At 40.0% G+C, this 25,867-nt stretch overlaps 1 protein-coding gene across 1 annotated transcript; it reads left to right on the top strand.

Moving 5' to 3' along the window:
- Window positions 1–1,998: 1,998 nt before the first annotated feature.
- plcxd3 (phosphatidylinositol-specific phospholipase C, X domain containing 3) lies at window positions 1,999–18,070 on the top strand (the record flags this gene model as incomplete). The annotated part of the gene is made up of 6 exons (XM_083904437.1): window positions 1,999–2,104; window positions 12,489–12,745; window positions 12,963–13,136; window positions 15,331–15,506; window positions 16,881–16,982; window positions 17,914–18,070. The coding sequence occupies exons 1-6, from the start codon at window positions 2,002–2,004 to the stop codon at window positions 18,068–18,070; spliced, it is 969 nt and encodes a 322-aa protein (XP_083760563.1). The 5' UTR covers window positions 1,999–2,001.
- Window positions 18,071–25,867: the final 7,797 nt, after the last annotated feature.

Raw genomic sequence — 25,867 nt, 5'->3', positions numbered from 1 at the left:
AATGAGTCAGCGCAGAGCGGTGCCCTACGAGTCTACGTTTTGACGACATGTTTCCTCGTAGCGATGCTGGAATTGCGCTGAAAAAGAGTGGAACGTGGCAGGCTTTAGAAAGGAACAAGTGGCTTTTTCACAGTAGCAGCGCTGAACAAGGACAACTTGACATGCACTGGCACCGATTGGCTATTCGCTGTAGGCACAATCATGATCAATTACAGGACTTGTAATGAGCTGCAACATCGCTGAAGTTTCAGCTGAACCACTGAATTAATTCATATTTGCTGTGAAGAATGTACAGCATGTTGTACATTCAGAAAGTAGAAATTGCCTTACAACAATGTCCATAATGACTTCATGTTAGCTTCTACCTTCTATACTGTTACATCCTCCTTTTCATGATAAATGTCTGATTCCTATTAGGGCCGAACAATGAATCAAAATCGCAATACAACCTACTGCAATTTTCAAATCGCAGGAGGCGATATTTGTTAAAGCCAAAATGTGTGTCAAAATATCATTTTAGATGCTATTATTGTCTTGATCCATACACGTCTTACTCTACAGACTGAAGAGAACATGTTTGTTTCTTACAGATCTAAAAAAATTAGTAATTGGTAAAAAAAAAAATCACCATTCCCTCAGATATCGCAAATCTACGGAGCCCCCGAAGTGACAAGTGACTGAAAAAAAAACTTGAAATCTCAAGTTTCAAAAAAATGTTTTTATTTTTTTTATATATAATCTCGAGTTTGAAAGTCGACATCTCGAGTTTCAATGGCGACATCTCGCAATGAATCTATTTTCAATATTTTCAAAAAAAAAATTCCGTAAAATTTTTTTTGTCCTTTTTTAAACTCATGATCTCGCCTTTCAAACTCGAGATCTCAAGTTTCAAAGCCGACATCTCGCAATGCCTTTTCTTTTTTTCTCATGTCACTTTGGGGGCTCCGTACGAATCATATCGCAATCGCAAAATTAGATATTTATTCAAAATCGTTCAGCCTTTATTCATATTATACATTTATTTGTTCACTGCAGTTGTCCTTAGCCTTTACTGAACGCACTTGTGGGAACATTTTTGCAAATTGGCACTCCAGACAATTAATTTATGTTCCAACAAGGGTCAAGTGTAATCAGCAATGATTAACCATGTGGTATTTATTTTTTAATTTAATATCAGAGGAAAGCTTTAGATGGATAAATGTTGCTGTATTTTGGAGGACAGATGTGAAAATGAGTTCTGATTTAAGCAGTTTGTTGTTTCTGAATTCATGTTTCACACAAACAACCAGATGTGAAGATGGACATTTGGAAAATGAATGATTTTTATGTTTATTTCTATAATATATAGTATACATCATGTTAAGGTCCTCCAGCTTATTACAGCAGAGTATGTCAGCTGTTTATCATCACTCCCTATGAACAGCATTCTAACATAGTGTTAAGTAAAGAGCCTGACCAGAGAAACAGAGAATGGGTATCAACCTCATTATTTAGAGCCAACTTTATTTTGAAGCAGTTATTTAATTTCAATAGAAATACAAAAAAAAAAAGGACTATCATGAATACCTGCAATCAAGAGATGGGTGTTCTGAAAAAGGACACAGCTGTGTAATTATGTTGAAAGCAAGAATTATTACTGAGATTGTAGATTTTTTTTAATTATTTATTTATTCACACTGGGGTTTCTGTCAAACTTAAATCCTCTCATGTCCTCGATGCAGTTTTGTGATTGCGCATTATTGGATATGTAATAATCGCGCTTTGCCATTCATGGATGCGCACAACTGCGTGTTCATGTATGTGATGCGTGTTGCTCAGAGGGGTGTGGACGCTCTCTGTAGCACTGCTGTGTGTGTGTTTGTTTTGTGTGTGTGTGTGTGTGTGTGTATGGGAGGGAGGGAGGGAGGGAGAGAGAGAGAGAGCGCGCGCGCGCGCACCAGGTTGGCTCTGGCTCTGGCACGGGTCCGGGAGAACGGAGGCAGCATTGTTCAGAGCGGCAGCATGGCTTCGTCTCACGGGAGAAACGACCAGCGGTTCGCAGACTGGATGGCAAGTTTACCGCAGAGCATGCACACAATCCCGCTCACCAACCTGGCCATTCCCGGTAGGTGTTTCCTTTTAACTGAGGATAATGCGCATCTTTGTTTTTTTTGTTTTTTTGATCCACGCGCACTAGATGCGTAATTAATAATTAAATATGTCCGATATGATTTTAAACCTTTTAAAAAAAAAATACATTGCTCTGCAGACTCATGTTCTACTTTATATCCAGCGCAACTCACCGCAACCTCAAAATGAATCCGTTACTTTCACTGTAGCCTCCTCGACCAAAGGCGAAGACCTGTTGCGCAATGTGAGAAGTGCCATGTCTTTCCTCCTCGTGCGCGCAGGTTCGGTCGTAAGTAACAGCGAGATGCTTCTCGACCAAATATTCCAAGTGATGGATGAAGAAAAAAAAAAAAAGGATGAAACTCTGAGGGTTGACAGTGGATTATGAGCCACGCTGCTCTGATTGTAGGACTTTTGGCGTTGGCACTGTGGGGTGGTGGCCATTGAAGAACACAGACACAGGCAGTGGGATGGTTTCAGTCTTTGCACCCAGGTGACCACATCTTGTCGAATTATTAGTTGCTGGACCTCTAACCAATGAGTCTGCAGGACCTTTTAACTCCATTCATTTAAGAAACGCTGCTAGTCAAAGCCCACCAGTAATCTAGTGGATCCTGTGTCTGTCGCCTGGTGGATAATCACATTTCCACAGCAAAGCCATTTCATTCTTCATATTCTTTGACAGTCTAATCCTTTTGTGCTTGACCTTCTCTCTTCCCTCAGTCTCTCTCTCCACCTCATATACCTGACGTGTTTAGGTTTACCATGTGCAATGATGACGTTCCACTTGCTGAGGCGTGGCATCCTAAACCCACAACGCTGACCACAGCTCTCAAGGATGCCAAGGAAAGCGTTGGAAAACGGATAGATTGAATCTATCGCTAGACAGGAACAGCATGGCATGTATTACCTCATGCCTTGGCGTCATGTGACATGCGCTGTGTGTCGCAGCACCACAATCCATCCAAGCAGAGGCAGCATGGGGACAAGCTCTGTCCCATTTAATTAGGTGTCATTACCTCTCATTGGCCCTGTGGCCTGCGGCCCAGCTGCTCTCAATCTGTCCTCCAATTGGATATAGATTTTATAAACATCCATCTGATTTTTTTACACATCGTTGTGTATGCATGCTCACATTCGTGATCGTCTTAAATGATTTTTTTGAGGTAAATTCCCAAATCCCCAGTATGTCATGAGACCTTGTTAAGCAAGCATGCTTTCCTTACAGAGGCATTTGACTGATTTCTTTTTTCAAGTGGATCTTTTTTTTGTCTCATCTTAGAGCACACGCCTTTCTTTAAGCTGGAAAAATAAGACGGGCCAGACAAGAAACAGAAGAGATAACTGTGTCATTTCCCACCCTTTTAGTTGCAGTAATATCATGTAACATGTAACTACTGCTCCCCGTAACTCTCTTGTAATATTCATTTTTTTGGTTAAAAAGAACTAGTTTAACATCTGACACAGGCTAAATGAGTGGTGTATCTGCCTTGTTGGCTGATGTGATGGTGTAGTACTTTATTGTTGCCAAAAAGCAATAACGGTCTCCAGTGCGTTTGTGCTGCCAGCACTGCACAGTTGTTGTCGCCATTATACAAAATCATCCTGAATAAGTAATTGAATTTTATGATGTTTCATGCTATTGTAGTTGGTATTAAGCCAATGAATGTACCCAAATGGTTTGAGTAGGACAACAACAGTGGCTTTTACTTTATATGCTGTTGCTATAATGTGTGAAATGAGTTTAAAATCAGCTGTATGATAGTGATAGACAGACAACAGCTATTTACATTGTTGTGGTAAGGATTAGGTAAGGGGGTAGGTGTAGTGATTATCATCATTATAAGAGATTATTTTTTTAATGACTTAAATTAATAACTTAGAAAGGTTAAACAGGTTAATCGCCTCAGGGATATTGCCTCTGTACATCATGTGGACGGAGGTGGTGTCACTTGCAGACGTTAATGGCGAAGTATACCAGCTAAATTAAAAAAATAAATAAATAAAAAAAGCGACATGCCTACCTGGCTGCTGCTCAGTTATTCAGTTCAACTATTTTAAGATTATGACTGAAACGGGAACCATTCAGAAGAATCAACACAGAGCCTGAAAAAGACCAATTCAAAGATCTTATTCATTGAATCGAGAGGCAAAAAAACAAAAATGAGACTAGGAAGGTAGGAGCGCTATTTCCGTCAATTTTCAGATAGGGATGGGCATGAATAATTGGTTATTTGAGTAGTCGTTTGATTCTAAAAAAGACAGTCAGTCAGAGTCATAATTATATTAAAAAGAAAAAAGAAACTGAACACTGTTTTATCACTGACTGATAAAACAATTCTTTCATCTCCAATCACCGCCAAATGTGTGGTGGATCTATTATCACGAAGTGGGTGTGTTTGCGAAAGTGATGAAATTTAAGAGGTTTATTGAATGCATCTTGAAGCCGCTCCTAATATCAACATGCTGTGCATCCCACAGAAGGGATGATGGTCTTTGAATGCATTTAAGTCGCTGCGCCAGTTAGTTTGTTGTTTTCTTGCGAGTGGGGACGAACGTACACAATGTCTGATGTGATGTAGAGCATAATTTAAAGTATGTTGTGTGGATTTGGCTGGAGCGCTAATGCTTTTTATTAGCATGTATTTTCACTTACTCTGCTGAATGGCTCATTACAAACGAACTGGAGGAGAGATGATCAGTTTTGTGTGTTTGTTGTGGGGTATTTAAATATTCGATGGATAATCCCTTCAAATATTCAAATAGCATTTTGGCCCTCCCTAGTTGCAGGCAAGATGAGGCTGAATGAGAGACTCCTCTGCACAAACAAACTCAATGGGTACTTGCAAAATGTCCCCTAAATGGCAGTATGTGTACGTACACTGCATATAATCAAGACAAAAAAAAAAATACAACTTCTAAAAACCAGTCAAATTTTAATCCTCTTTCGCGGGGATAAAAATGATTTTGAAATGGAATCCTGTAAAACAGAGGAAATGGGTGTGGCCATTTGGAGCACAAGCTTCCTTTCTGGTGATTGTTTGGGAAGCAAGGTGTAGTGTTTCACGTCTCTCGACCATGGCACAGCAAGACTTTTACGACTAAATGTGTTTGTCTGGAGTAATATCTTTTGCAGGTGACGAGGCCAGAGTGGCCATGACAAAGCTGGTCCTGGATGTTAAGTATGTGGTTAAAGTAATCCAAGAGAACAGAATGACTGACTGGATATGTTCCATTCAAACGAATAAATATATTCAATATTATTGAAAAAAAACCAGATATAACACAATTTTGTCTGAAGAGTTCGTCGAGTACAGACAGACATAACGGATTATAAGTGTTGACCATTGAGTTGTTAGTTTGGAGTGATTGCACACACTTTTAGAGTGGTTTATCACGCTGTGACTCAGACCACAGTGCAGCAGCCAAGCACATGGTTACTTAGATATGACTCACCATGGGTTACCAAACCTGTGTAGTCTAAAAGTCAGTCGACCTGTGCCATTTCTAGACTACAGCTGACAGCAGGTGAGGGGACAGGCGTGAGAGGATTAATCATGGATGTAAACATGAAAGTTTCCTCAACCTGATCAGTGAAGGTCGGCTACTTTTCCTTAAGCACTGTTACATGCAGCATAGATACGGTTAGTACAGGAGACTGCTGCCTGCACTCTACATTTATCTTAGGTCGGCTGAGGTGCTCACTTCCAGAGGTGCTGTCAATCTGTTCCTCTGTAGTTTTTCTCACCATGAAACAAGTTTAGCTGGAGGGAAGGAAATGGCTGTGAAATTATTATCATTGCCATAGCAACTAAATTGGATTCCCAGTATTTTTGGAGTAAGGCGCTGACAGATGTGAACCTGTGTCCTGCATGTGTGCACAGGAGCAAGATATCAATTTCAATGTCGCGAAGTCTGAGCAAGTAACTATGCACACGTGTGTTTTAATTATATTTACATTTACTCTCTGAATTAGTGCCTCAGGCCAAAAGCGAATTATTGGGATAATTAATAAATTGGGATAAAACATCAGAAAGGTAACATTGTTACCAATTAATTGTGGTTTTAACCATCTTTATGGACTGAAACAAGGTCTTAGCTGTTCCTAGCGATCTTCTGGACAGATATCTTGGAAGTTCTTCTTGGAATCTGTTGGACACATTCTCCTAGTTTTGGGGCTACAGCTCCTAACACCACTGGGATCACAGTTGCCTTTACCCCCCACATCTTCTCTAGCTTCTCTCTCAGCCTTTGGTATTTCTCAAGCTTCCCGTGTTCCTTCTTCTTGATGTTGCTATAGCTTGGGATTGGCACATCTATCACTACTGCCCCCTTCTGCTACTTATGGACAACCACCATGTCCAGTTGATTAGCCACCACCAGTTTGTTTGGATCTGGAATTCTCATAGGAACTTAGCCCTGTTGTTCTCAACCACCTTTGTAGGCCTTGTCCATCTTGATCCTGGTCCACTTTTCCATCAAACCTGGTTGTGGTGTTCCATTTATGCCTTCCCAGCCAGCATCTTACACCCTGCTGTGCTGTGCTGCACTATCTCAGGGGCATCTTTACACCTGAGGTCCTGCCTGCTGTGACATACCTCAGCCTCTACTGATATAGTGCTTAGAGCCTGTTCCTGTGCAGCCATGATCAGCACCTCTCTGCTATCTTCCAGCCATTGGTCTTCAATTTGAGGCTGGAACATACCATGTAGGTGCTTGTCCGTTCATGTTTGTCCCTCTGGCTCCTCCTCTCTGTTGGGTTTCAGGTGCCTGAGGCATTAACTTAGCAGGTCATCATTGTGGGGCTGCTTTCCTAATGGATCCTTGGATGTTAGTTATTTAATCCTGGATAGTCTCTAACAATATTGCCCTGTCACTTTAACATAGTTATGCGTTAAATTGACACTGTTACCTGTTGACATTGCCTGTAATTCTTTACTTTTCAATGTAAAAAGTGATACAAAAAGAAGGATTTTCAGGTTGCTGCAACCTCGTTTTAATATATTATGATGCAAATATGGTCATACTGTATGTAGACTGAGCACTAATGACCAAGATGTTTACATATTATATAAAATGCATCAGAAATAAAAGCTATTAGGTGATAACTACTTGGAATTAAGATTGAATTTACATCAGAGATGTAACCGTTCCCACTTTCAAACCAAAGTGTCATATTTGGGAGCCTAACCTAGTCTGGCTGACTGTCAGAGCACAAAGCTTTAACATAAAAAATGAATAACAAACCTTTGATGGAGGGTGGGGGGGTGCAGGCGCTGGGTGTAGTCAATTGTATTAAATTGTGATTGCTTTGCAGGCAATAAAAACTAATCCATTGCAGAGGAGGCATCTTCCGTCTGGCCGCCTCCCCTGAGTGAAAGAAAAGGCTCATATTTTAGCTGTAAATCTGTCCATCAGTCCCTTGACTAGATCCCTCTGCTGCCACTTAAGCCCCTGAACAAGGAGGATAAATGGTATCGGATGCCAGGATAAACACTGGCAGCGCAGTGAGACGTTTGAAAGCCAGGAAATCAGCCTGTAAAAAACAAGTTTAAAAAAAAAAAAATGGAGGAAGTTAAATTCACAACAAACAATGGATTATCAAATAGAATGAAAGAGAGAGGGAGAACAAATTGCAGGAAAACAGAGTGGTAAAGAGGTGGAGGCAATCCAGCTGTTTTCTGTAAATGATATGCCCCATGAGTCTCAGTTTAGCTCAAGTTTGACCAAATTAAAAGTGCTAGAAGAAAACTTCGATTGTTCTGCTTCAGTGGAAGAGTGAGTGCTTTGTGCACACACTAAAAAAAAAACTAAAAAAAAGATGGAAAATAGTAGCAAGACCTTTTCTCATCCTTTTCTCTGCGTCCTAAAATAGATCTTAAAAGTGAGCGGTAATGATTTGCAATGAAAATTCATAAACCACTAGTTCTCTTATCTGAACGCTTTGCTCCAATTCAGTCAGCGGCGCAGGTCGGATCATCAGTCATCATCACCTTCACGTGGATCTGTTTGTTTTTGTTGTGCGATTGTGCTCTGCCTCATTCTCACGTCTTTATCACAGATTGTGTCTGACGTGGCTAAAGTTGTCAAAGTGAGGGAGGATCAAACGCAAACACATCTGTTCTTCTAAGGACACTGCATTGACTTCTAGAGATTTGATCCTAACCCTGACCTTAACCCTTAGAACATAGTGTGTGTGTGTGTGTGTGTGTGTGTGTGTGTGTGTGTGTGTGTGTCTTATATCCTTTAATCTGATTGGAAAAAAAGTTCATTTTCACCAACCATATAAACACACCTGAGCAAAAACTAATTAATATGTTTAAAATCTGATTTTTTTAAAAGCCTGAATATGTGACCTATAAACGCACACCCAAGACGCCCATATAAGGAGTTGAGTGTTATACCCACTGCAATTTACCGTGAGTGCACCTGCGGCACAGGTCTGTGATGCGTTAGCACGAAGGCCTAACCCAAAACCAGTTAATTCTTAACTGTAAGCTTAAGCTAACCACAATTTTAATAGCCCCGGAATTTAACCAGTTCACCATAAAAGCTCTTTTTTTGTGTGTTTAAACTGTTTAGACAAAATAAAAAGGAAGAATACTGTTATTTTGATCACAGTTTGTATTAACTTAAAGATTAACTCAATTTCGAAATCTTGAAAGGACTTGCTGAAAAATCTTGGTTTTGTTGAATTTCAGTTTAGTCCTTTACAGCTTTAATGCTTTCACATATTTCCTCCCCCCTAATAATGCACATCATCATGCACAAACCTTTGCCATACATACCCAGTACTTGTTAGTTATGCAAAAGCGAGCTTAATTTGATGGCCTTAGGTGTTCATCCTTCATAGCATATAGCTGATTGTATAGATCCGTAGGGGACGGGTGATTTTAATTGACTCTTAATGGAGTGCACTTCTTTCCCAAACACATTATAATTATAAAAAGCCCAGAAACTATAGATTTGTGTATGCATAGTTGTGAAACTTAAATACATTATATATTACATTATATTATATTACATGATTCCCATTTATTGTAATTACTATCCTTTTTTGGTAACGCTTTCTTTTACAGTCCCCTAATTACCTGGTATTTAGCTGGTAAATTCATGGTAACACTAAAGTGTTGCTAGGTAATTACCAAGGGTAATAAGATAAGTAAATACAGTGAAACCGTTGCCAAAATACTGGGTAATGCACGGTAATGTACTCGGTAAGTAAAGTAAAACTGTACTGTAAAAGAAAGCCAAGCTTGTTTCCATGTAATTACACACATTTTTAGGGTTAGGTTTGTTAGATTACCCCTTGGGTAAATAGCTAGTAATTAGGGGACTGTAGGTACCTGCTTATTACCAGTTTATAACCCAATAATACACTTACATTTACCATAGTTTTGCCATAGTTTAGCTGTACATACCTTCTTATTAACAGCAGTAATAACACGCTATAATTAACTATATAGTTACCAGGTAAATGCCCAGTATTTTGGCAACAGTTTCACTGTATTTACTTTCTTATTACCATTGGTAATTACCTAGTAACACTTTGGTGTTACCATGAATTTACCAGGTAAATACCTGGTAATTAGGGGACTGTAAAAGAAAGCGTTACCGATTTTTTTTTTTTATAGAAATAAAAATATATGATCATTATGAGTTAGCTCAATCCAAGCCAATGAGAAGTCATTTTCTGCAGAACCAGCAAAACTAGCTGTAGCGACGGACCTGTGGTAAGGTCTCTGTTACATTGCGACCCTGCTGACACAAGTCTGCCTTCAGTGATCCCGTTTGCTGCCACATGCCTCAGGATTCAGCTGTCCACCCTGCTTATGGTCATGCTGTGAGACCTGGCACCACAATACGGAGAGCTGAAGGTCATCTCAGGCTCTCTGTGAATGTGTGTGTGTGTAATTGTATTTGTTACATCTTAAGGACCTTTTCTGGCATAAACATTGTCAGGACCAGTCGTCCTCATGGGGACTAAAAACCTGGTCCTGATGAGGCAGAATCTCGTTTTTGGCTCATCAGGTTACAGCCATTATTTGAATTGTGGTTAAGGCTGTAAATGGTTAAGGTTAAGGGTTAGGGATAATGTTCCGTTCAGGTCTTTGCAGTGTCCTAAGAAGAATATATCTGTGCGAACCTGTGTGTGTTCTGCAAAGTAGACTGGCAGTAATTCTGCTATCCACCTCCTGCTCTCATCACTGCAATCAATTTCTCATCCTCTTTTATTGTCTCTCCATCATGTTCCCTTTGTCTTTCGCACACGCACACACACGTGCGTTCACCGTGTCCAGTGTTATTGCCAGAATCCACACACAATCAACATTAACCGGGCAGGTAGCAGGTAACACACCAATGCATATCATTTAGATAAAGGTGTCTTTGTCGTCAGTCTGATGTTTTTGCATTGAGACGTTGTATATTTAACATTTCTTGCAAGCATAATCAAAAGAAAAAGGCCTTGTGATTCTCATCTGACTGCATATATTGTTCCAGAAAGAATGTAATCCATACAACTGCTTTTGTCTGCACTACCTTTTAGGGAAGAGAAGGATGTATGCAGTTGTTTTTATCGTTTACGGACGATGGGTTTGAGCAACACACTTGTTCCAGGCTTGTTCCTGGAGTTCAAGTCGTGTTTATTTTTTTGCTCCGTTTCTGTGTTCTCTATGTGCGTGAGGAGAGGTCAAAACTATCTGTTGAATCATAGCCTGCAGTGTTTTTTTCCTATTTCTTTTTTCCCTCAACATTTTCTGCATGATATTATCGGACTTATGGATATGTCCTAGAAATGCATTCACCGTCTAGCACTTTGTGCTCCACGTGAGGGTCGTGGGAGGCACCAGAGCCAATCCCAGCAGATGTAGGGGTGAAAGGTGGGGGGCGACAGTTCATCATCGCAGGGGCAACATGTAGAGACCAACAACCATTCACCTTCATCCTCGCACTCGGTTTGCCTATTTGTGAAGCTGCCTTCAAAAATGATACAAAGATTGTTTGGTTAATTGATTATTAATCGATTACTAAATTAATTGACAACTATTTTGATAATCGATTAATCAGTTTGACCATTCGAAATGTTTATTTAAGTATAAGTAACAAAGATTCATTCGAATGTGATGAAAATTCATTTACAATATATAAATATGATCGACATAAAATAAAATTGCAAAGGAACTAATTTAGCACTTTTTGAAATCATCACACTGATTTATTATCAGGTTTTTAACTGAAAACAAAAGTCTCCACCTACAACTGAAACCCTCATGGGTGTATATTGTCATAGAATGTTGAACTCTCATTTTAATGATACTGTTGTTTTTGACTCAAATTATTGATTCCATTGTGTCAACAACAGATTTGACGACTGATTAATCATCAAAGTGAACGTGTCAAACGTTTGGAACCCTCGGCTTCTTACATGGGAATATTTGCTGGTTTTGTTGTCTTACATAATTATAAAATGAGTCCTTAAAGGTTCATTATGTAATAAATGTAAAGCAACTGGCCGTAAAATCATCCTAATATGTCACAGAAACTCAGGAATAATGTTCATATAACAAACTGAACTCACCAACAACAACAGTACAGCCAAAATATTCGCATTAAAAAAATATATATTTTGTGTATTTTGTGGTCTGCAAATCATGTTTTGGCATGTGGCGCCAACTACTGACGTCTACCAATCACTGCAGTCAGTAGAGTCTCAGATGCCGAGAAACCACCAGGTTGCCGGTTACGTCTGAGCTACAATGGCGGAGAAAACAAACCTAAAAGACCTCTGTATTTTGAATTTGAGTGTAGTAAACGTTTTTGGCCACATTCTTACATATGGCGCCTTTAATAGTGTACACACTTCAACTTGAGGTATACAGTTGTCTCTTGGTGGCATTCAGAGGCATTTGAGATGACATTTACAGGGATGAGAACCAAACCTTCTATAGATGAAGGTATTGATGTAGCCCTAAAAACTCAGAGTGAAATTCAAGCAAATTGGTTCGACACTATATGAAGTCTCAGAGTGCAGAGTGGATCTATAACTGTTCCAAACACAGTAGCTGGGGGGCATATAATAATGATATTAATAACAAAACAACTAATAATTGTATTTGACAGCTCTCAATAGCACACACCATTCAATATGTTGTTGTTATGCATGGAAATTATTGATCCTGTTGACCAGAGCTGTTATTTTAAGCCTTTGTGATGGATGGAGAAAATATTATTGTGTATATGTACACTGGCTTAAATACTACAGGTGAGGACCAGGCTGTTTCCACCACTCACTCCCCTCATATATATATGAGCATATTATGCTTCTCCCACCACATTAATAAAAAATATCATTAACTGCATGTTTGTGTCGTTCCCAGGTTCCCATGACTCCTTCAGTTTCTACATCGACGAGGCGTCTCCGGTTGGCCCAGAGCAGCCCGAGACGGTGCAGAACTTTGTGTCTGTTTTTGGCACAGTGGCCAAGAAGCTAATGAGGAAGTGGTTAGCGACGCAGACGATGAACTTCAACAGCCAACTGGAGGCTGGGATCCGCTTCTTTGACCTGCGCATCTCCACCAAGCCCCGAGACCCGGACAACGAGCTGTTCTTCGCCCACGGGCTCTTCAGTGCCACGGTCAGTGCTGAGCATGGTTGCGATGGTTTTCATTTGATGACTGTTTTTATATCGATGTTATCGGTGCATATTTTTTTGCATAAATAAGTGAAGTCTGAGAGCTTAGTCATACAAGGTCCTTCAAAGTTTTTGGAGTACATCACAGTTATGTGTCTTTGCAAGTCCTTATGTCCTTTAATATTAATAAGTGTGTGGTAAATATTTGTGTTTTTTTCAGGTCAGAGAAGGCCTCGAGCAGATCAGTACTTTCCTGTCGTCTCACGCCCGAGAAGTCGTCTTCCTGGACTTCAACCACTTCTATGGCGTGCAGAACCTGCACCATGAGAAACTGGTGGCCATGCTGAGAGAGGTGTTTGGAGAGAAACTCTGCCCTGTTGTCTTTGCTCAGGAGGTACTGTCACATTAAAATGAATTTAATTACTGATTGAGGGTGACATTGCGGCACAGTGGCTCACATTGTCCCCTTACAGCGAGAGGGTTTCGGTTTAAATCGCAGAGTGACCTTTTTCTGTTGGCTTATTTCTGCATGGGTTTTCCCCCTCGGGAACTCTGGCTTGCAGTCTAACGACATGCATATTCGGATTAGGCTGATTGGAGACTCTAAACTGGTTGTTTGTATTTGTATTGTGTCCGAGTATTCATTGAGAAAGGACTTATCTCAAATTTGGTGTTAATACTGTAGCTATTGCTTTCTCAGACCCATACAATACACTCTTAGAAATAAGGGTTCCAAAAGGGCTGAGGTTCTACCTGGAACCATTTGCTTCTGAAAAACCCTTTCTAGAAGAAAGGGTTTGTCAAGGGCTCTTGGTAACACTAATGGTTCCAGTAAGAACCATTTTGATATTCTAGGTGGAACCTTTATAAAAAGGTTCTTCCTGGAGCCAAAAAGGGTTCTCCTATGAGGACAAGCCAAAAAACCTTATATGATTCTACTTAGCACTTTTATTTCTAGAAGTTTATTGAGTTCTATGTATTGTTATCTTAAATTAGGGATAGACAATTGCCGATAAGAGATCAATTTATTTATTTATTTAATTATTATTATCGGCCTCCTTGACTACTAATGATGGGTATCAGTATCGGCCCTGAAAAAACCCTATCGGTCTACCTCTAGCTTAACTCTGCAGTGCATAACTTTGACGTATGCAACGAACGTCTGCCATATTCTAACCTCTGCTTAACAAGCTCACTCACTGCTGATAAAACCTGTGAATTTCTCTCTATTTTGCATTTTTAACCATACTTTAAAATGTGCCGTTTGTGACACGATTCCTGCACTGTGTACTGAAAGTTACGTGTTTTATGACCACAAGCGAGTTAGAACTAGAACAATGTAAAAGCGGAGATGGAGCAAACTCTGCAGTCGGGGGTTTAGGATTACAGTCTAAATATTAGAATTCATCAATGACAAGGACACATTAAGATTACCATTGATGCGTTTTATTTCTTCACCGGACAGCACTGAAAGAAGAGATGTAAATGTTATTGAACAGATTTTTGGAGTTGGTTGTAAGCTTTTACTTTGACTCTTCATGAATAACAATTTCATGTCTTGAAACTATGGAAATGCCTCTGTGTTCGATGGTGTTTGTGTAATAACGCTCACTGCCAGAGGGCTGAGACAAAAGCTCCCCGCTGCAGGTTTAAGATGCAGAATTATTATTATTAAAGGTCAACAAACAACGTACGATCGATACGATACGGACCTGCAGTGAGCATGGAGTCTCTTTTAGAGCTCATTTAAGGACCACATGCTGTCGGGGGAAGACAAAGCCTTCAGGTTTTGTTTAACCATTAAGAGCACATATAGATGCTGGTGTAATCTGTGAGTTAATAGTACAGAGTACTAGGATTTCTTTGTGGTGAATGTATATGTGAGCATCCTGCTACTGTAGAGGGAATCACCCACAGCACCAAGACAACAGTTTCCTGTCATTTACTGCTCCTGAGTGAGGATTAAGTGCAGAGAAACTGGTGGATTCGGGGAAACTAATGAACTTCTTCTGCGGGAATGTCTGGGCTGAATTTAGAGCAGACAAACGAGTGGTATTTTTTACCACCTCTTCTTCCACTTTTTCCCCTCAACTGCAGTCCCTTGCATAATGTGTGTTTATAACCTGGCCACTTAATCTGAATAATTTGATATAGAATATTGATTTGTCCTTAAAATAAGTAAAGAAATTTCATTCCAATTTTGCGTCGTCAATTATTCCTTAAGAATGATTTTGGTAGTTGGTTTTCTGTCTTCAATAAAACTTTTTTAAAAAAATCTTTTTCACAGCTTGAAATAGTAAAAAAATCAAAGAAACAAATCAATTGTGTTTTTTTCTCAAGAAAGATAGACTTTTAAAATGTGGTAGTTTAACTTAAAAATAACAACAACACCACTTACAACTCATGTGGTCAATCAGAGCTGAGTATTGACGACGGTGCTTAATAATGACTCTGATGCTTTGTAACTCATTTTGAATTCATTTAAAAGCACGTACTCAGCCAACGGTTTAGATGTTTCTGTTACTCAGGAAAAGATTTACTTTACACACACTTTCAACAATAACCCACTGTGTCACCTCCTCCGCCAGGTCACTCTGCAGTATCTGTGGGAGAAGGAGTATCAGGTACTGGTCTTCTATCACCATCCTATGGCGCTGGAGGTGCCCTTCCTGTGGCCCGGCCAGATGATGCCAGCTCCGTGGGCCAACACCACAGACCCAGAGAAGCTGATTCAGTTTCTCCAGGCTTCCGTCACTGATCGCAGGTCAGCTGCTTTTCACTTTGTTTCGTTGTGGACATTTAATAACCGCTGTGGATGTTAGGGTGAAAACGTAATTTGATGTCTGTTCTTCCAGGTATCATACGTGTTATTTGTAAGGCCCTTAAAAAACGATTTCATGAGGTATTAATTTTGTCCATAGAGTTTGACTGCCCATGATTGGTGTAGTGGTTAGCACTCTTGCCTTTGCAGCAAGAAGACCCGGGTTCCTGGGTTTGAGCCTCGTTTGGAACAACTTCGGAACAAGGGCCTTTCTGCAAGGAGTTTGCATGTTCTCCCCGTGTGTGCGTGGGTTTTCTCCGGGTTCTGCGGCTTCCTCCCACAGTCCAAAAACATGCGGTATGGGGATTAGGTGAATTGGTCACTCTAAATTGACTAAATTGTAGGTGTGAGAGTGTGAGTGAATGGTTGTTTGTCTCTGTATGTGGCCCTGTGATGGACTGGCGAACTGTCCAGGGTGTACCCCGCCTATCGCCCATTGTCAGCTGAGATAGGCACAGCACCCCCCGCGAGGATAAAGCAGTAGATAAATGGATGGATGGAGTTTGACTGCAAAAAGTATGCATCAATGTATTTATTTTCCTCCCCACGTTTGTTAAAAACAAAGATGCGCCTGCAAGATCGGGCTTCACCCGTACGCGCGACGTTATGCATCTTTGGGACAGCGAGCATGTTCCTTCCGGCGCAAAATAATATCAGGAAGCGCACGAAAAAAACTCCAAAATCGTGGATATAAGATACTAATATCGCATCGATACTAATAAACAACAAGTAACAAGCGTTACTTGTTGTTTATTTTAATAAACCTTGCCTTTGGTTTAGTTTATTCTTTCCAGCTTATGAGTTCGTTCCATAGGTTTATTTGCAAACTAAATATGTTTTGTATGTTAAATATGAGTTGCTGATTACAGCTTGAAGTTAAATTATTGTTAGAAGGTCTTGTAAAAGTTTCAGAAAAAGTATATATATATATATATATATTTATTTATATATAAAATCTTGAGTGCAAAATCACCTGATTGTACTGTTTTTTATTTGAATATTAAATGCACATTTTGTCACAATCTTTGTTTCTGTGACATCCAATTACACATCCCCTCAGTTCCCATCTATAGAGAGTTTCAACAAAGTTTACACTGATTTACATGTGAAATTATTGTGTCTCTTTTTGTTCCCGTCAGACTAAGTGTTTTTTTTTGTTGTTGTTGTGGGCACTTAAAATAATTTATTCTGGAGACAATTAAAGTACGTAGCACCACCTCTCTGCGGCGTATATGTCACGCGGTGCTTTACATATACTGATTTAGAAAAGAAACAACAAAACGACTAAAATGTAAATGCCCAATGTGTCTCCTGCAGGAGGAAGGGAACGTTCTTTGTCTCCCAGGTTGTTCTCACACCGAAGGCCAGCACTGTGATGAAAGGTGTGGCCAGTGGACTGAGGGAGACGATCACAGAAAGGTGGGTGTGCATGTGTGTGAGTATAGAACGTGTTCAGAGGCAGAATTTGCACCACTGGTGGCACACGGTATTCAAAATGAACGCCAACACACAGTGGGACTAAGAATTACAGCATTCCCTCCGGCAACAGAGACCACACACACATAAACAGTCATGTGACTCATCGTGGTATTTTATAGCTAAATCCAGAAGCATGTTGGTTTCTACAGGTATCCCCGGGCGACTGACACTGACCTTATTCAAGTTTTTTTTTTTTTTTTGAACAGCTGCCACAATCCCGAGGCGACGTCTCTCATCTCTCTCCTCCTCCTTTCTCTATCTTCCATTTTTTGTGTATACATAGTGTAGGATTTTTTTTCCTTGTGATTTACCCCCTAGCCATGTCTATATTTCACTCCCTCTTAATGATCCCAGTTTGTTTAAAAAAAAAAACAAAGCCTTAGCGGCAAAAACCATCAATTTGCATGAATTATTCATTCGATAACTCCACTATCAGCCGTGCACACCGGGCGTGTGGTTACTTTGATGTGGGCATCCTTCAAAATTACATGCACAGCTTCTGCCACACAGTGTGTGTGTGTTGGGGGGGGGGGGGGGGTGGAGGATTGCAAGCATTGCAAGCATGAGGAGGAAACTGCTCTTAGGATTTTTCTCATGCACAAAGAGGGGTCAAGACATCTGCAGGAGTAACACCCTCCCCTGGTGTTGGACTCGTGAACAAGTCCAGCAAGAGCATCATCGCCCCAGCTGGTGTCTGGCTGCAGGATAATCCATGCTGCTTTTACAGAGATCATAGCAGACCCTTTACTGTGTTAAGCCGACCGACCACCCCCCTCTCTAAGGTACATCTTTTGTGACATTCTTCGCCTCTTTTGCTAACACAAGTCTGTCTGTGTGCTGGTCGTGTGGTTTCTTCGACTCCCTCTTTTAGGGCTTTGCCGGCCATGATGCAGTGGACCCGGTCGCAGCGACCCGGCGAGAACGGCATCAACATCATCACGGCTGACTTCGTGGAGCTCGGCGAGTTCATCAGCGCCGTCATCACCCTCAACTATCACCTGGACGAAGAGGACGACGACGCCACCTGAGAGCCTGCAGGGGGTGTCGGAGAGCACGGCTGCCAGTGTCTGGGTCTGTGTTCTCTTTTTTCTCTTCTTTGGCGTTTATTCGAGGGGCGTGGGCTTCGCTGCTCCTTTCACTTTATTTAGGGCTACAGTGAACGGTGAGATCAAATGGGAGAGAGGGAGCAGGACGAGTCACAATGAATAGAAACGGCACGAGTGTTTGGTTTTGCGCACAAAGAGAACGAGGTTCTGCTTGGTTCCTGTTTTGGGGCTTCGTATTTTTTTAAGCGAGACAGTGATTTTCAGTGCTTTAAAAAATAATAATAATTGCTTTCCCCCCCACACACACTGTTCCAATGCACTGTTGCAAGTTTTCATCAAGAGAGCATTTCATCCCCCTGGTAAATGTATTCTTAATATTCTCGTGACAGTTCTAGTAACAGTTTTTTTCTTTTCTTCCTAAGGTTGTTTTGAATTAGTCTCTGCAACTCAACTCAATAGGTTGTTGTAAATAGCTAGCAGTGTCAAAAATAAGTTTTTTTTTAACACATTTAGCAGTGTCTGTTTAAGAAAAAATAAATAAAAAATAGAAAAAAGGCGTTGAGTCAACAAAGAGACAGAACCACTTCTTTTTTTCTCTCTGCAGCAGAAATATCTCTCAGTTTTTCCTTCTAGCTTATTGCCCGCAGGCACCGATCAGACACTTGTTCACACCGGTCTAACAAAGCAAAAAGAGTTTAATCATGTGATTCAGAGTGCTAGTAATGCGTTCAGTGTTACTGGTCCCTTTTATTAAAAAAACACGCAGCGTTAACAGATTAATTGTGACATTTCAGCAGATTATTATCCATGTTGTAACTCTAACGATAACCAATAATGGTATCTCTGTTGTTGGTTGACTATTTGTTTGTATATATATATTTATATGTGTATATGTATATATATATATATATATATATGTATATATATATATACGTATATGTATATACGTATATATATATATATACGTATATGTATATATGTATATATATATATATATACGTATATGTATATATGTATATATATGTATATGTATATATATATATATATACACACACATATATATATACACACATATATGGATATACACACAAATAGTCAACCAACAACAGAGATACCATTATTGGTCATTTGTAATAATTAGTTACAACATGGATGTGTATATATATATGCATATATTTGTATATATATGTATGTATATTTATATACATACATATATGTATGTACATATATATACATATATATATATATGCAGTAAAATGTTAAAAAGAAGGGGGAAAAAAACACTGAAATGTTACAAACACTTTGTAAACTCTATGTTCTGCTGGTTACCGAGTCGTGAAAGCCAACTACGAAAACAGTATATAATGGGAGACGAGACTGCATCCGCCGTCTGACTCCTCTGCTCCCGCTGTATACGTCTGTATTTACACCGTATGTGTCATCACAAGACGTATCACGGTGTTCTGTGTCTTTTATAAATAGGTGTTAGGGTTGCTGAGCAGCGCTCGCTCGCTCGCTCAGCCTCGCGTTACTTTCAGAAAGTCAGAAAAAAAAAAAAACACGGTTAACCATCGACATGGACACATTCACAGTCTGTGGGTCTTGATGTGACACTTGGAAAATAATACAATAAATGTTTAGTTGAGGTCTAGCTGTATTGCTCTTCGGTGTCTATTTAATTAGGTGTTTCATGTTTCTGGATCCCTGGGATTTCTTCTCTTTCAATACCAGTGCAATACATTACACTATTTTCTTTTTTCTTTTTTTTTACCCTGCAATGTCTTGCTTGCGATGGAACAGCATTTTTGGAATTGAATGAGAAAGACAGTGGAAATATTTTTATTGCAAGGTTTTTACACATTATGCATGATAAAAATAAATAAATAAATAATGCATATTTGTCAATCATCCACCTGTCTCATGCTGAGCGTGGCTTTTTTTTTCTGCAGAGAATGTATTCTGTAAGGATATCATTGTCTCGTTTGGTAACGGCAAACCAAATATCGGAAAGGGCGTTTCGTGAATGTACGCGTCTTGTAGAGTAACTGTGCCATTCCTGTTCCTGGTCTCACGTGATTGACTGACTGACTGACAGAGTACGAGCAGGAAAAGAAATCACGTCCGAATCATATGCTTCAATGTGAAAATGGGCTCAGGCTTTTATCGTCTGCTTCTGACTTCAGTGTGGTTTTATGTTCCAATGTTTTATATTGTGGAAGGTTTGTACATACTGTACTTGTAGAAAAAACTATAAATGATTACAATCATTGTGAAGATTCAGTGACATCAGTTTCTTAACCAAAGGCGTGACTCAGCTTTTCATATTTATTTGGTAACTCACGTTTGTGCATGAACTACAAACTTTGATACCTTACAAAAGGGTTCATGAGCTGTTTGTATTAGCTTTGTTATTTTATTCATATCCTTCTTTAGACCGTAGGTTCCTCTCAGTTGGAAATGTTTTTACCCGTTAAAACAAATACATTTATTTTTTTCACAGACTGGACAGACTGGGGGGGGGGGGGGGGGGAAGGCTTGCAAATCGTGTTGTAAGGACATCTGTGTCTTCCCTGGTTTTAAACTGTTGTTGTCGCTTTTATGTTCTGGTGTTGAAACGAGTCCCTCGCTGTTGTAAAGCTCCAAAAAAACACTTGTTCCAATGAAAGTGACCCTGTTTTAAGTGGAAAATGACCAATCGAAATAAAGCTTCTATGCCTACCGAGTGGCTGACGAGTGTTATTTCCAACCAGTTTCTGGATTATTGAGTGGTGACTGGTCGCTCAGGTGGTTAGTTTTTTTTTTAAATTAAACTGTCATTAAATTCAATCTGCAAGTTGCAGCGCTCGAAAAAACGAAATCATCAGTCAATTATTGGCCTTTGAACCTAAAATACCAGTGCTTCATTCACTGTCTGTATAGTGAATAGCATACTAAAAATCACCCTGTTTCCACGGTGATGAGGATGGAGGCAGGTGGGTTGCGGCACCTTGGGTGACCTTGCTGAGACTATATTTTGTAATTCAGTATCTACTGTACTGCAGCCAGGTATTGCTCATGGGGTGGGGGTGGGGGGGTGGTGCCTGCATGCATGCATCTCCTCCACGTCTTCACTAAAACACAAGAAAAGAAAATATATTGACCCTCTGTCATACTTTTTTTGTGGCTGTGTAAATATTATCTCGCAAATGGATGGGATGCCATCGGTGTTTCAAGGAAAAAAGAAAGCTCCTTATATGTCATCCGCAGTCGTTTTTTTTCCCTTTAGAAATGAGAAAATGCAAATGCAGCGTTTCTGTGCTCGTAAGAGTGTGAGCACTATTGTATCTGCCTGTCATCCTCTGTCACGCACACTCACAGGCAAACGCAAACATGAGGAGGAGGAGGTACAGGTGTAGGAGGTAGAGATGGAGGATTGCAAGAGGTGGTGGAAAGAGTTAGTAAAAAAAATGTGCAACTCAAGTAAAAGTGCTATTCGTCTGATGAACATTGTATGTACAAGTAAAATTGGGAGAGAAAATTTGAATCTTCAGCTTCAACTTTAAAGGTGCTATATGTAAGAATGTGGCCAAAAGCGGTTACTACATTCAAATTCAAAATACCGAGGTCTTTTAGGTTTCATTTTCTGACGTAACTGGCAACCCGTGGTTGCTCGGCAGCTGAGACTCTACTGACTGCAATGATTGGTAGGCGGCGGTAGGTGGCGCCACATGCCAAAACATGATTTCAAAACATAAACATGATTTGCAGTCTGCAAAATAATTTTTTTAATGTAAATATTTTGGCTGTACTGTTGTTGTTGTTGGTGAGTTCAGTTTGTTATATGAACATTATGTCACAGAGACTTTAGATTTATTACATAATGCACCTTTAAGTTTAATTGTGAGTATATTCGTATAACCAGACGTGGTGTACAAACTATGTTCCTTTCAAGGTTCCCTCCTTAGATAACAAGAACCGGATACACTATCTCGTGTCTTGCTTAAGATAATGTATCAGAGATGGCACGCTGCTCACCAGAATCTGCGATGACGCCTCACTGTTCAGATGTGTCAGTCATTGTCTCAGTTCTCTTCGGATCTGAGCTTCAGTAGATTCTTTCAACTTAACTCATCGCTGACTGCAGAGGTTCCATCATTGTTCGTCTCACCTAACAATCAAAAATCTCTGCGACAACAATGATTGGACTAGAAATCTACTCGACTAAAAGCAAAAATGAGCTCCGTGTATTAACAGTCAACAGTGAGAGGGTTTTTTGTCGTCTGTAGTGCAAAAATGACATAAAGATGTAAACCCAGACTAATTAGAATAGAATATCTTTAATTGTCATTGTAAAGTACAACAAAATCGAGGTAGAAACCCTCACATCAGTGCAAAACTGTGTATATATAACAAAATACTGAACTTTTATATAGTCCTCAGTATCTAATTTTTTAGCATTATCCAATGCAATGATGGCTCTGGGATAAAAACTGTTTTTAGTCTGTTTAGTTTAATTGAGAGCCTTGCATATTAAAGTGCAGTAAAAAAATAAGAAAAAGAGTGCCATTTCACTGCAGACGACTAACTACAACAACTCTTTCATCATCATCATCATTATTATTGTTATGGAAAAAGTAGGGAACGGAATGAGTTTGTCTTATTTATGTCTCTGTAAAAGAACCATGTCGTAAACATCCGGTGAACGTCCCGTGTAAATAGAACAGTGTGTGTGGACAGTGAGCTTTATATTGTAATAATGCACTGTCATTGTCGAACTCGGTGTCTGTCTGATCTTCACACACACACACGCACACACATACTGTGGTTCTCTGGCAGACCGAACTACCGAGACAGATGGTGGTCAGAGATGTCCCTCCGACCGTCATGAAAGCCACAGAAGCAGCACTAATGGAGGACAAGGTCTGGTGCCCTATTGTCTGAGCCAACTGTTATTGCAGCCTGAGGTGCTGAGACTTGGCTTGCTGCTGCTTGCCGTACAGTACAGTAGCTGAGTCATTAGGTAGGTCGTTTCAAAAGGTAAGGAAATCACCTTTGCGGTCTTTTGTACACACGGTATACACATTAATACGAGGACCTCGTGTCATTTGTGATCAAAGTTTTCCAGCTAATATTGTAAAGTTTTTTATATATGGAATAATACTTTTTTTTTATAAGAGACCAGTTTTTCCCACTACACACCTTCGGGTCTGTGGATTATTGTGAGGATTATGTCATTTTTTTAAGTTGCATGTCTCTAATTAAAGGTGCATTATGTAATAAATCTAAAGCAACTGGCCATAAAATCCTCCTAATATGTCACAGAGACTCAGGAATAATGTTCATACAACAAACTGAACTCACCAACAACAGTACAACCAAAATATTTGCATTAAAAAATATATTTTGCAGACTGCAAATCATGTTTATGTTTTGAAATCATGTTTTGGCATGTGGCGCCACCTACCGCCGTCTACCAATCATTGCAGTCAGTAGAGTCTCAGCTGCCGAGCAACCACGGGTTGCCAGTTACGTCAGAAAACAAAACCTAAAATACCTCGGTATTTTGAATTTGAACGTAGTAACCGTTTTTTGCCACATTCTTACATATGGCACCTTTAATGCCTCTGCTATTGATTCACAGCCAAAAATCGCTCCGCCATTAAAATGTTCCCTCTTGTCTGTGAAGTTTCTCGGTCCTTCAGGGAGGCAACTTAAGTTGCTTTAGTTAGGATGAAGACAACTCAGACTCTTGAACAAGAGGTGAAATGTCCATCCATCCATTTTCTACCGCTTTACCCTCCACATGAGGGTCCACTCACACTCTCACGGTCAATTTAGATTGCCCAATTTACCTAATCCCCATATTGCATGTTTTTGGACTGTAGGAGGAAGCCGGAAAAACCCGGAGAAAACCCATGCACACACGAGGTGAACATGCAAACTCCGTGCAGAAAGGCCCTTGTTCGGACCGGCTCGCAAACCCGGGTCTTCTTTGCTGCAAAGACATGGGTGCTAACCATTACACTGAGGGCTGAGGTGAAATGTATTCTGTAACTAAATTCCAAAAGTCCAGTTGCCTTCACATAAATGAACATAAGTAACCTATGCTGTCATCTTAAGTTGAGCTGCACATGATCATCATGTACTACATTTAAAGATAGGATCAACCCCAATCCCCCATTCCTCCCTGGGTGCAGATAAGTGCTGCCCACTGCGCCTACTGGTCTGTGATAAGGATGCGTTAAATGCAGAGGATAAATTCGCTATCTCTAATTGGTGGGTGTGCAAAGAAATACTAATTATATTCTAAATGTTCCGCTGCAGGGATTGATGCTCACTAACGCAAACCTATGGCTACTAGAAATATATCTAATCTGAGCGATATTCCCTCTTGAGCTGTCACTGTGTGATGGATATGCACAGCATGACCCTCTTCCCTGCATGTGGCAGCATGATACAAGCCCACAATCAGATGGAGGATTCAAAATGAAATAGCCAAGAAACTCAAAGTTGGCAGTGGCAGAGATCCAGCCGCTGATTTCATGGAGCCCATCATCTAACTTCTTTCCCCTCCGTGTCTGGTCATGCGGAGAAACGATTAACCAGAACATGCACGACCAATCAGACCCGGATTCAGGCTCGACCTGTGGTAACGTCTTCATGAATGATGAGCCATTGTTTGCAGCTCTCTACCCCCAATGACCCTCCTGTGGAGGATACAGCAGTAGAAGATGGATGGATGGATGGATGAAAAAAAAAGTATTCTTGCTTACCATTGAGATTCATTCTTTCACTATGAATCCCATTTCAGCTGTGAGGAGGAAACACTTCCTCCAATCTCTGTTGCCCTCCAGTGTTGGTAGAATAAATCACAGCTCAAGTTATTGACACAGTATTCATGCCAGTTTTTTTTATTATTACTTTGGGTGTCCTTTGGAACCATTGAAAATGAAAGTGTTCAGCCAGATGTTGAGCAGATGTCTCCTTGAACAATGTCATTTAATAATGATAATGTTAGGAAACCTACTTGGGGGGGGTTGTTATAATCATACATCTTGTAATGAGAATTTTCAGAGTTAAGAGTCCCTGAACACAACCCTATGAAACATTATTTTTTCATTTTCACCAACTCTATAAACACACCTGAGCAAAAAGTGCTCAAAATGTTTAAAATTGGACTGAATTTGTCTAATTTGGAAACAAAAAAGAAAGAGAAAAGAAATAAAAACGCTCTATTTTGTGTCTTCTGCACAATTATTGCTTCTTAATAGCACGACAAAGAAAAAAATGTGATATAAAATGAATCCTAAGTTTGACTCGACAACACACATAAGAACACATTTTTAAAGCCTGAATATGTGACCTATTCATAAACACACACCAAGGATGTCCATATAAGGAGTTGTCCATTATTCCCACAGCAACTCACCATGGGTGCACCTGAGTGCTAAGGGTTAAGCTACAAAATGAGTGAATACAGGAAGTGCAACTTGAGTTTTTTGTTTGTTTGTTTGTTAGCTAACTTAGGACCCTGCAGAATGTGCATCTAACCAAACAACCCAGACATTTTCTTCGCCTTGTTTGAAAATCAAATCACTGCAAAACACTGATGTTTTATCTGCAACAGGGGACAGTGTAAGGTCTTGCAATAAGAAAGCAGGACAGTGCAGTAGTTAGGGAGACTGGGGAGTATCCAGGATTTTAAGTTTCACAATGATGCGGCGGAGATTCATGGCAGGGGTCGCTGCAAAAATATTTTTCTGTTCTCTTACACAATACAACACACACACACACACAGCT

Source organism: Microchirus variegatus, assembly GCF_963457635.1.
Source record: "Microchirus variegatus genome assembly, chromosome: 18".
Taxonomy (NCBI): domain Eukaryota; kingdom Metazoa; phylum Chordata; class Actinopteri; order Pleuronectiformes; family Soleidae; genus Microchirus; species Microchirus variegatus.
Note: the sequence above shows the minus strand (reverse complement) of the source record. Positions and strands in the feature narration are given on the sequence as shown.